This window comes from Mobula hypostoma, chromosome 4, assembly GCF_963921235.1.
Source record: "Mobula hypostoma chromosome 4, sMobHyp1.1, whole genome shotgun sequence".
NCBI lineage: Eukaryota > Metazoa > Chordata > Chondrichthyes > Myliobatiformes > Myliobatidae > Mobula > Mobula hypostoma.
The window spans coordinates 130,703,656-130,715,867 of record NC_086100.1 but is presented as its reverse complement, the minus strand read 5'-3'; the positions used below and the strand labels follow the sequence as shown (position 1 = coordinate 130,715,867).

At 41.4% G+C, this 12,212-nt stretch overlaps 1 protein-coding gene across 4 annotated transcripts in view; it reads left to right on the top strand.

Moving 5' to 3' along the window:
• Positions 1–12,212, top strand: part of nudt6 (nudix (nucleoside diphosphate linked moiety X)-type motif 6) — a 139,685-nt gene that overhangs the window by 124,363 nt on the left and 3,110 nt on the right. For all 4 annotated transcript variants that reach the window (XM_063046533.1, XM_063046532.1, XM_063046534.1 and 1 more), the window contains one exon: positions 12,094–12,148. In XM_063046533.1, the coding sequence (XP_062902603.1) occupies positions 12,094–12,148 (55 nt within the window). The remainder of the gene's footprint in view (positions 1–12,093; positions 12,149–12,212) is intronic.

The window sequence follows — 12,212 nt, the reverse complement described above, 5'->3', positions numbered from 1 at the left end:
CTGTTAGTTATTTTTATGCACACATTCTTTCCCTCACTCTCCTTTTTCTCCCTCTGTCCCTCTGAATATACCTCTTGCCCATCCTCTGGGTTCCCCCCCCCGTCTTTCTTCCCGGACCTCCTGTCCCATGATCCTCTCGTATCCCCTTTTGACTATCACCTGTCCAGCTCTCGGCTCTATCCCTCCCCCTCCTGTCTTCTCCTATCATTTTGGATCTCTCCCTCCCCCTCCAACTTTCAAATCCCTTACTCACTCTTCCTTCAGTTAGTCCTGACGAAGGGTCTTGGCCTGAAACGTCGACTGCACCTCTTCCTACAGATGCTGCCTGGCCTGCTGCGTTCACCAGCAACTTTGATGTGTGTTGCATAAATAGTTAAATACTAATATGTAAATTATGTCAGGAAATAAGTCCAGGACTAGCCTATTGGCTCAGGGTATCTGACTCTTCAAGGGCGGAGTTGTAAAGTTTGATGGCCACAGGCAGGAATGACTTCCTATGACGCTCTGTGTTGCATCTCGGTGGAATGAGTCTCTGGCTGAATGTACTCCTGTGCCCACCCAGTACATTATGTAGTGGATGGGAGACATTGTCCAAGATGGCATGCAACTTGGACAGCATCCTCTTTTCAGACACCACCGTCAGAGAGTCCAGTTCCATCCCCACAACATCACTGGCCTTACGAATGAGTTTGTTGATTCTGTTGATGTCTGCTGCCCCAGCACACTACAGCAAACATGATAGCACTGGCCACCACAGACTCGTAGAACATCCTCAGCATCGCCCGGCAGATGTTAAAGGACCTCAGTCTCCTCCGGAAATAGAGACGGCTCTGACCCTTCTTGTAGACAGCCTCAGTGTTCTTTGACCAGTCCAGTTTATTGTCAATTCGTATCCCCAGGTATTTGTAATCCTCCACCATGTCCACCCTGACCCCCTGAATGGAAATAGGGGTCACCGATACCTTAGCTCTCCTCAGGTCTACCACTAACTCCTTAGCCTTTTTCACATTAAGCTGCAGATAATTCTGCTCACGCCACGTGACAAAGTTTCCTACCGTAGGCCTGTACTCAGCCTCATCTCCCTTGCTGATGCATCCAACTATGGCAGAGTCATCCGAAAACTTCTGAAGATGACAAGACTCTGTGCAGTAGTTGAAGTCCGAGGTGTAAATGGTGAAGAGAAAGGGAGACAAGACAGTCTCCTGTGGAGCCCCAGTGCTGCTGATCACTCTGTCGGACACACAGTGTTGCAAGCACACGTACTGTGGTCTGCCAGTCAGGTAATCAAGAATCCATGACACCATTTCATCTTTTCTCTCTTTATAGCTTTTTAGTTGTCTTCTGATGGTTTTTAAAAGCTTGCCGAAATCTTTCTAAAGATTTAATTTCAGTTTTCACTAACAGCCACCCAACTCCCTCTGCCTATCCTTTCGATGAAATGTGTATCCTTGGATGTTAAGCTCCTAACTACAATCTTGTTTCAGCCACAACTCAGCAATGCCTATAACATCATACCTGCCAATCTCTAACTGTTCTACAAGATCATCTACCTTATTCCATATACTGCGTGCTTCCAAATATAATCACACTTTTTGATTTTGGCCCGCTGTTACACTTTAACTCATCCCACTGACTAAAATTTTGCCCTGTCATCAGTCTGTCCTTCACAGTTTCACTACACACTGCATCTAAACCAACTGCCCCGTTCTCAGCCCTATCACACTGGTTCCCATCCCTCTGCCAAATTAGTCTAAACTCTAATAGCTCTAGTAAACCTGCTTACAATGATATTGGTCCCCTGTGGGTTGAGGTTTAACCAGTCCTTTTTGTACCATTAATACCTTTCCCAGAAGAAATCACAGTTATACAGAAATCTGAATCCCTACTCACTGCACCAGTTCTTCAACCACACATTTATCTGCCAAATCATCCTACTGTTACCCTCACTGGTGCGTGGCACCGACAACAATCTTGAGATTACTTCCCTGGAGGTCCTGGTTTTCAGCTTTCTACCCAACTCCCTATATGATATTTTCAGAACCTCCTTCCTATTATGTTATTTGCATAACTGTGGAAATGAAGCTTATGCTCTCTAATGATGTCTAATTACAGTCACTATGATGTGCCAAATTTACCACCTTTAATCTTGCTTCATCAGTTTATCATGCATTTACTCAGAATTAGTGGACACGTGGCCAAGTGGTTAAGGCATTGGACTAGCGATCTGAAGGTCGTGTGTTCGAACCCCAGCCGAGGGAACGTGTTGTGTCCTAGAGCAAGGCACTTAATCACATATTGCTCTGCGACGACACTGGTGCCAAGCTGTGTGGGTCCTAATGCCCTTCCCTTGGACAACATTGGTGTCATGGAGAGGGGAGACTTGCAGCATGGGCAACTGCTGGTCTTCCATACAACCTTGCCCAGGCCTGCGCCCTGGAGAGTGAAGACTTTCCAGGCGCAGATCCATGGTCTCGCAAGACTAACGGAAGACTTTATTTATTTATTACTCAGAATTAAGGAACACTGTCTTATTTTTAGAATCAGAATCAACTAATGTATCTGTACTTCCCTATCATCCAGTTCTGCAGCAACCATTTTTTTTAGATTATGAAGACACGCGGTCCTCTTTTATTGTCATTTAGTAATGCATGCATTAAGAAATGATACAGTATTTCCTCCGGTGTGATATCACAAAACACAGGACAGACCAAGAGTGAAAAGACTGACAAAACCACATAATTATAACATATAGTTACAACAGTGCAACAATACCATAACTTGATGAAGAAGTCCATGAGCACAGTAAAAAGTTCAAAGTCTCTCAGATGTCCCACATCTCACGCAGACGGGAGAAGGAAGAAAAACTCTCCCTGCCATGCCCGACCACAATCCGTCTCTGAGTCATCCGAAAACTTTGAGCCTCCGAATCAGCTCTCCGACACCGAGTACTGAGCGCCATCTCTGTCCAAACGATTCGACCTCAATCTCGGTCGCCAACAGCAGGCAAAGCCGGGGATTTTGAGGCCTTCCCGCCGGAAGATTCCTGACCGCGCAGTAACGACAGCAGCGAACGAACATTTCAGAAGTTTCTCCAGATGTTCCTCTGTGCTTTCACGTCCCTCTCCATCAAATCAGAATTGTCCACGGCCCCTATTTGTCGGATACAATATCATTTTTCACCGGAGGGCTGAGCACACATGGCGCGCTGCTCTGTCTCCCCCCACCGATTTAACTATCAAGGAACCTAAATACTTGTTAAACGGAAGGATTAGCATTAATTGTTTCTATAGTCAGTGCAATCTGACTATAGAAACTATGATACGAATGCCATTAACCATTCCTCAGGACTCAGAAATCAAATTCTATAATGACATGTAAGGAGCATCGATGTACAAAGGGACCTTGGGGTGCAAGTCCACAGCTCATTGAAGGTGGTAACACAGTAGTGAAGAAGGTATTTGGTATGCTTGCTGTCATAGGTAGAAGAACTGAGTAAATAAATAGTTTTCCACTCTTCCAGAACCATTTAAGATTCTAATGATTCTTGAAAGATCACTACTAATGTCTCCACAATGTCTTCAGTTACTTTTCAAAACCCTGGTCTAAGTAACTTACAGAATTTACCTTCAAACCTTTCAGCTTCTCAAGCACTTTCTCTGTAGTAATAGTGACTACACTCACATCTTCTCTGACATACTGAATTTCTGGCATATTGCTGTTGCATTCCAGAGTGATGACTGATACAAAATACTTACTAAGTTGGTCCACCATTTCTTTGTTCCCCCATTACTACTACTTCAGTGTCGGTTTAGTTTCTAGCAGTCCAATCTCCACTCTTGTCTTTTACCATTTATGTATCTGAAAAAAACATTTGGTATCCTCTTTTATGTTATTAGCTAGCTTATCTTCATATTTCATCTTTTCTTTTTGCTTTTTTAGTTACCTTCTGTTGTTTTTAAAAACCTCCCAATCATTTTTCTGGTATTATATGCCCTTTTTCTTTTATGCTGTCTTTACTTTTCTTGTCAGCTAGGGTTGTCTCATCCTCCCTTTAGAATAACTTTTTCTTGATTGATTCTATCCTGTGCCTTCCAGATTGCTTCCAGAAACACAAGCCATTACTGTTCTGCACTCAAACCTGTTAGTATCCTCTTCCAATCAACTTTGGCCAGCTCCTCTCTCATGCCTCTGTAATTCCCTTTACTCCACCGTTATACTGATACATATGATTTTAGCTTCTCCCACTCAAACGGCAGGATGAATTCTATCATATTATGATCACTGCCTCCTAAAGGTTTCTTCACCTTAACCTCCCTAATCAAATTTAGTTCATTACAGAACACCAAATCCAGCATTGCCTTTTCCCTAGTAGCTCATCTGCAAGCTACTCTTAAAAAGCTTTCTTGTAGGCAGTGAACAATTTCCTTCTTTTGGGATCCAGTGCCAACTTGGTTTTCCAAATCTACCTGCATATTTTCAAAAATGACTTCATGTGACAAAAGACCATCAACCTGAAATGTTAACTGTTTCTCTCCCTACAAATGCCAACATATCTGCTAAGTATCTCCAGAATTTTGGGGTTTTAATCAAACATTACTCTGAATGTGCCTTTGTGTTTATTGCTGGACAGTAGTTCTTCCGTTCCGATGGGATTCTTTCCCTAGCTACCCCTTGCAACACGGTGCCTAATTCTTTAGCACCTAAAGCACTCGAGTTTTCATTGTGTGATATCAACCTTGGCACCACTTCTACAACAATGTTCATAGTGAGCAGTAGGATTTTACTAAGTTTATTATTTCTCATCTTTTCAAGTAAGAGGTAACAAATCCACTGTAAATTTCAACATTGCCTTTCATCTGCTCCAATTACTTTTCCAGTGGAAGTGGCATATGTTTAGCAAGGTTTCCTCAGAGCTGTTAATCATAGTCTAATCCTCTTAGAAATTTTAACGCATTGTCAAATTGGTCCATTTGTAATTCACCCCCCCCCCCAGTCAAATTAGCTGCTGTGTTTGAATTTATTATTAGTAATAAAGCTCTGGATTATTCAGAAAATATAACTTCTTACCCACTATTAGGACCTAATTTAGTCATGGAAGAGGATATCAAATGCATCAGGTACACCAGAGATCAGCCAAACCGTGATGGGTTTCCTTTAAAACAAATATGTTTTCAGTGGCCTTTTTTTTAAAAGTCCCTGTGGCAGGGACAGTAAACTAACAATGAAGTTTCAGAGAAACTCTTAGATAGACACATGGATGAAAGAAAAATGGAGGATTATGGACGATATGGGAAAAATGGGTTAGACTGTTCATGGAGCAGGTTAAAAGATGAGCACAATATTGTGGGCTTAAATGGTTGTATTGTGGCGTACTATTTTATGTACTAAATGAGGAATTCAAGGAAGGATGGTTATAAATTTGGGAAGACCATCAAGTGTTCGAAGACCTTAGAAAGAAAGGTTTATGATGGCCAGCAATTTGCTAAGAGCTTTGCTTTGAGGGCATGGATATTAAATGTAGAGTTAAGAGATAAGGCCTGTGGACCAATAATAATGACTGTTTATGATATCAAATTAAAGGTTCTCAGATTGTTACCATGCCTCATGCACATACTGGACTGCTTCAACTGAGTAACTACTTTAGCAAAATACCAAAGGATTATTAATGTTCTGAAAATGTACCACCATTAATTCAGAAAGAAGGAAATGGCAGATTGTGAAAGGAGACTACTTTAAGTACATAAAACATAACAAAACACTGTTTTTGATCAACAAATTTCCACTTTAAATTTGGCTTAAATCAGTTTCCAGTGACAGACATCAGATTTATTGTGAAATAGAAAAACAAATCATGATTGTAACCAAAGTTGCAAAAGAATAGGAATTACATTACAAATAATGGTCCCTAGCTGACCCTACAGGACACCTGGACCCAGCCCAAAACATTTCCTTCCACAGATGTTACTGACCTGCTGAGCTCCTCTATCATTTAGTGCTGCTGCTCAGAATTTCCAGCATCTGCAGAATCACTTGCATTGCAATACAATAACATATAATATTCAGTTGCAGAGCACTAAATGGAAGCAACTAGATCTTAATACTTAGTGAGAATACAGTTTAAAGTAAGGAGGAGACCATGCAGTACACAGACATCCCACCTCTCCCGGGAGTCTCCTGCAAATTGATAGCAACTCCCTGATGCCCGCAAATTATATACAATATCCCAGAAATCAATTTTTTAGAGAAGAAGAGGGAGAGGGAAAGGAAAGAAAGAAAGAAAATGAATGAATCCTGCTTTACAGTCAACCTCTCTCTCTCTTTCATAGTCCATCAGTTCAGTTACTGCCCTCTGTAATGATGCTGAAATCATCCGGACCACTGTCGGTGATGAAGTACAAAAGCCTGGCAAAGAAATTCCCAAGGCTTGCGGTGCCAACCTGACTACGCAAGCCTGTCCTATGCGGGCAGGGCTCGTTGGCGTCTTAAAGGGGATTAGAGCAGGGTTTAAATTGGAGCGAAATTCCAAAATCGTCTGCTAAGACATCTTTAAAAACATGCTGCAGCAAGCAAATTCTTCGGGGTTTTTTTTCCTGAAACACTTCCACTTACATCGAAGCCTGTGATGTGCTGAATTTAAGCGCAGCCGTTTTCAGAAGAAAAGCCGATTTTAATAAATACAGGTCTCCCCCGCTTTTCGAACGTTCGCTTTACGAAACCTCACTGTTACGAAAGACCTACATTAGTACCCTGTTTTCGCTTTCAGAAGGTGTTTTCACTGTTACGAAGAAAAGCAACGTGCAATAAAAAATCAGCGCACAATAAAAGGCAGCGCGCGCCCCAAGCAGCCGCTCTGCCCCGGATTTGGAACAGCATTGCTGAAACACATTGCATTGAGCAGCCGTTAGCAAGATGAGTTCTAAGGTGTCGGAAAACCCTGAAAGAGCTCGTAAGGGTGTTACACTTAGCGTAAAACAAGACATAATTAAGCATTTCGATTGTGGTGAATGAAGCAAGGACAAAGTGAGTTTGGGTTGTGGAAGTTGACGAAGATGAAGTTGAAGAGGTTTTGGCATCCCATGACCCAGAACTGATAGATAAAGAGCTGATGCAATTGGAAGAGGAAAGGATAACAATTGAAACCGAATGCAGAAAGTGAAGCAACTGCGTGAGATTTTCGCTGCAATGATAAAGTACGACTTTAATCTTGAAAGGGTACGTAGGTTTAGGGGATATTTGCAGGATGGTTTGAGTGCTTACAAACAACTGTATGATAGAAAAATTCGTGAGGCTCAGCAGTCAAGCAAGCCTTCCATATCAGCCACAGCAGACGACGAACCTCGACCTTCGACATCAAGGCGGGCAGTCATAGGAGATGAGCTGCCTGCCCTGACTGACGATGAGATGACACCCCCATGTCCCACCACCCCAACACCTGGGCCCCGGACAGATACTGTACCGATTCACGAAGAATGCAGCAGTAGCCGGGAGGCACACAGCACATCTTTAAGAAAAAAGCCGAAATAAACATGCTAATTAATTAGGTGCCACCAACACGTAATTGTCGGCCCAGATCAGTGCCGATTTCCGATTGCATCGCCTCTAATCTGGGCCGACAATTACGTGTCAGCGGCACCTAATTAATTTGCATGTTAATTTCGGCTTTTTTCTTAACGATGTGCTGTGTGCCTCCCGGCTACTGCTGCGTTCTTTGCGGCAATGTATCGGGTCGGCGGCCCGGAGGGTGGGGGCCACTGCACCACCCAGCCTGTGATGACTCAGTCTAACACACCATCATCAGTGTACTCGGCACTGTTTTCCCAATTCCAGTAAGTGATACTACTCTGTACATGTATTATTTCTACTTTATATAGGCTGTATATTTTTACGTGTTATTTGGTAGATTTGGCAGCTTCATAGTTTAAAGGTTACTGGAGAGAGTGTTTCTGCCAACAGCGCTTGTGTGAGGTTTTCTGCCAAGAGCGCTTGCGTGAGATTTTCACTACGGAGATCTGTGCAGGCAATCGTTGTAGAGAAGTATTTCTACTTTATATAGGCTGTGTATTTATCATATCATTCCTGCTTTTACTATATGTTACTGTTGTTTTAGGTTTTATGTGTTATTTAGCATGATTTGGTAGGTTATTTTTGGGTCTGCGAACGCTCACAAAATTTTCCCATATAAATAAATGGTAATTGCTTCTTCGCTTTACGACATTTCGGCTTACGAACGGTTTCATAGGAACGCTGTACCTTCGGATGGCAGGCGAAACCTGTACCCGGCCCCCACCGAGGTCTCATTAGGACAGCAAACTGTTTACCTGTGCTGCGCACTTTATATGCATTTTGAATTACACTTTATTAAATAGTATGGTAATATATTGTTTTATGTGGTGTGCGTGATATATGTATTGTGGCTACACCGTGGTCCGGACAGAAGTTGTTTCGTTTGTGGACAATCAGCCAGATGACAATAAACTTGAACTTGAAGATACCGAACTTCTAAATCACTCATTTAAAATCCCCCATTTCGATGTAAAAAAGTAAGTTCTGATTCCGACTATTGCAGGCAATGTGTGTGTGTGACTATGGATGTATATGTGATCGGACGTTGTCCGAATGGACGTTAAGCAGCGCACACCTGTAATAAGGATACACCTTATGCTTTTATTTCTTTTAGGGACCACAACATATTAGGGAGGCTAAGTGCAGGGAAGGCTGCTCAAGTATTTCACAGTTCTTTTCAGACAGAGAAAGTCACTAGAGCTGAGGTGTACTTTACATCTTTCATCGTTGAGCATAACCTGCCATTCCAGGTGTGTAAACACACAGGCAAGCTATTCAGGAAAATGTTTCCTGATTCAGAAATAGCAAAAAACTGTGCCTGCTCATCAACCAAGACAGCAGCTATTGTGAACATGGCACATTAAGACAGAATTCAGAAGTCGGCTGTCTCACAAAACATCTGTGAATCTGATGTCTTGCAAAATTAACAAATTCATTGACACAGACTGCTATGAGGTTGAGACTTCCCTGAAATGGGTTTTTGCAGGGTGGGATGTCTGAGTACATTCTTACAAGGGAGAAGATACAGGTTGTGCAGAACAGCTAAACAAGAATCTGTTGACACCTACCACTTAATTTTACAAATACTCCATACCAGTGTATAGAAATACCATGGACATGACTTTGAAAGGTATTCAATAATACTTTGATCAGTAAACAGCAGCTCAGACTCACGACTCTGCTAATAAATGGTGCCATGCTTGATGTGCATGATGGACAAAGCACATTTCGAAAAGTCTCTACCTTTGTTACTTTTGTATTATCTGTCTTCATTCCCACATTTGATTTGCTTTTCACCCAAGATTCAAGCCAGTAAAAACAATAGGCTATGTCTGTCTCAGGCTGCAAGCTCCTGAAAATTCACAGCCATAATAGGTAGGCATTATGCGGTTTCACAGACACTCTTGCATACATAGAAGAACATTTGATCAGTGCTCAGGGATACTGTTTGCTTGAGAATGAAACTTCTCGTCTGGGAACGTCGCCAAGGATACTTGGTCACCCAAACCTAAATCTTAAGTAATTTATTTGCTTAACTCTCTGCATTTGAAATGGAAGCAGTGAAATAATGCAGCTTCTTAAACTGACTCTCCTTTTAGTACATTCATTTATTTAAATACCTTCAGCTTCAATTAGTGTTTTCTTTTTCATTTGTATGTTTTTCTTTCAATACATATGTCACAATCTGGCCTTTGCTACCAAGGCCCATCCCTTGTTAACCTTGAGAAGATACAGCTTTTTAAGCTGGCAATTGCTAACAGTGTTAGAAACTATTAAGTACTTTATTCATTATGCAAAGGAACTGAGGCACTGCGTTTCCACCAGATAAAATAAGACTGAAGTTCTACAGCAGATCAGCGTGGGTAGATTTAGCCTTTTAAAGATAGATTTAAAAAGTCAATTCATTATAAAAACTTAGTGCTTTTATTTGCTTACATTGTCGAAGCATCTTCATATCTTTCCAGTCAACCTATTCCAGAACATCTCAGTAACTATGCTTGTTCATTGGTGATGATTTTCAGCTCCTTTCTTGATTCTTACTACCTGGTAAACAAGGAATATTCTTCCTGCAGGGACTCAGCAAGTCAGGCAGCAACTATGTAGGAGAATATAACAGTCAACAGCGACTGTTTATTCCCCTCAATAGATGCTACTTTACTTTGCACGCACATTGCTCAAGCTTTACAGCATCTGCAGAACCCCTTCTGTTTGTATTGTGGTTAGGCAAAATGCGAGATTAAATTACAGGAGTAAACCCAAGGAAAATGCAAACATCCTCACAGATTAAGATTCCCCATAAAAATGACGATGAGACTTTTTTGAGAAACACACACAAAAAATGCTGGTGAATGCAGCAGGCCAGGCAGCATCTCTAGGAGGAGGTACAGTCAACGTTTCGTGCCGAGACCCTTTGTCAGGACTAACTGAAAGAAGAGATAGTAAGAGATTTGAGAGGGGGAGGGGGAAAATCTGAAATGATAGGAGAAGACAGGATGGAGCTAAGAGCTGGAAAGTTGATTGGCAAAAGGGATATGAGGCTGGAGAAGGGAGAGGATCATGGGATGGGAGGCCTAGGGAGAAAGAAAGGGGGAGGGGTAAAGCCCAGAGGATGGGCAAGGAGTATAATGAGAGGGACCTCCCAGTGGCCACACATTTTAATTCCACGTCCCATTCCCATTCTGATATGTCTATGCACAGCCTCCTCTACTGTCAAGATGAGGCAACACTCAGCTTGGAGGAACACCACCTTATAATTCTGTCTGGGTAGCCTCCAACCTGATGGCATGAACACTGACTTCTCAAACTTCCGTTAATGCCCCACCTCCCCTTCGTACCCCATCCGTTATTTATTATTATTAATTTTTTTCTCTCTCTCTCTCTCTCCTTCTGTCCCTCTCACTATAACTCCTTGCCCATCCTCTGGGCTTCCCCCCCTCCCCCTATCTCTCTCCCTTCTCCAGCCTCATATCCCTTTTGCCAATCAACTTTCCAGCTCTTAGCTCCATCCCTCCCCCTCCTGTCTTCTCCTATCATTTCGGATCTCCCCCTCACCCTCCCACTTTCAAATCTCTTACTATCTCTTCTATCAGTTAGTCCTGACGAGAGGTCTCGGCCCGAAACGTTGACTGTACCTCTTCCTATAGATGCTGCCTGGCCTGCTGCGTTCACCAGCATTTTGGTGTGTGTTGCTTGAAATTCCAGCGTCTTCAGATTACCTTGTGTTTGCATTTTTACAATGACACTTTCTGATATAGACATTTCTTTCCCTAATGGCTCTGCATTAAAAAGCCCAAGAAACACTTTTAATTCTGTTAAAATACATTTTAGACTATTATTGTAAAGTAGTTCAAACAGCAAATATTCAAATTAACTGTCTTTCTCTTCCCAGTGAATGTCAAGTTGAAGCCAGCCACACAAATATTTTAATCACTTTAATGATTCTTGTTGCACAAATGTATACAATCAGTTATATTAAACATATCATTGGTACAGACATGAAAATACAAAATTTGGATCTATTTAAGATCAGATAAGACAATACATTTTAAACCAGTACAGTACTACAGTCAGAAACTTCCACTTCTTGAGCACATTAAACACAATTGATATACAATAAATTTAAAAAGACCAGTATTGAAAGCTATAGATAATTTAAAAATGCATCAATGAATATGACCTTGCTGCAGCCTGTACATATTTCTAAACATAGCAGCTCGATTGTTTAAAATCAACTTCTCTATTCTCACTACTCTTATTTAAAAACTAGCAGCATTGACTTTTTGTGTATAAAACATTTTTATGTAATCTCTTAACACATCCATTCCATTTGTTCCTCGAGCATCAGTAGAATGAAACACTTATCACATATTTTAGAATATCAATGCCCCAAAGGCACATTTTTTTTAAAAAAACTGAAAACCAAAGGAATATAAAATTATACTGGTGTTTTAGAGCATTTAAAAAAGCATTGAGTAATATTTTATCACATTTATAAAAACTTAAGTGACTTGCATTTCTGTTCTTTTAAAGACAATGAATGCCTGGAAGTTTCCAGGTGGCCTCTCAGATCTAGGAGAAGATATTGGTAAGTGCATATAAATAAAGCAGCTATGAATCATGTGCAAGCCAACAACAAGAATACCATTTTA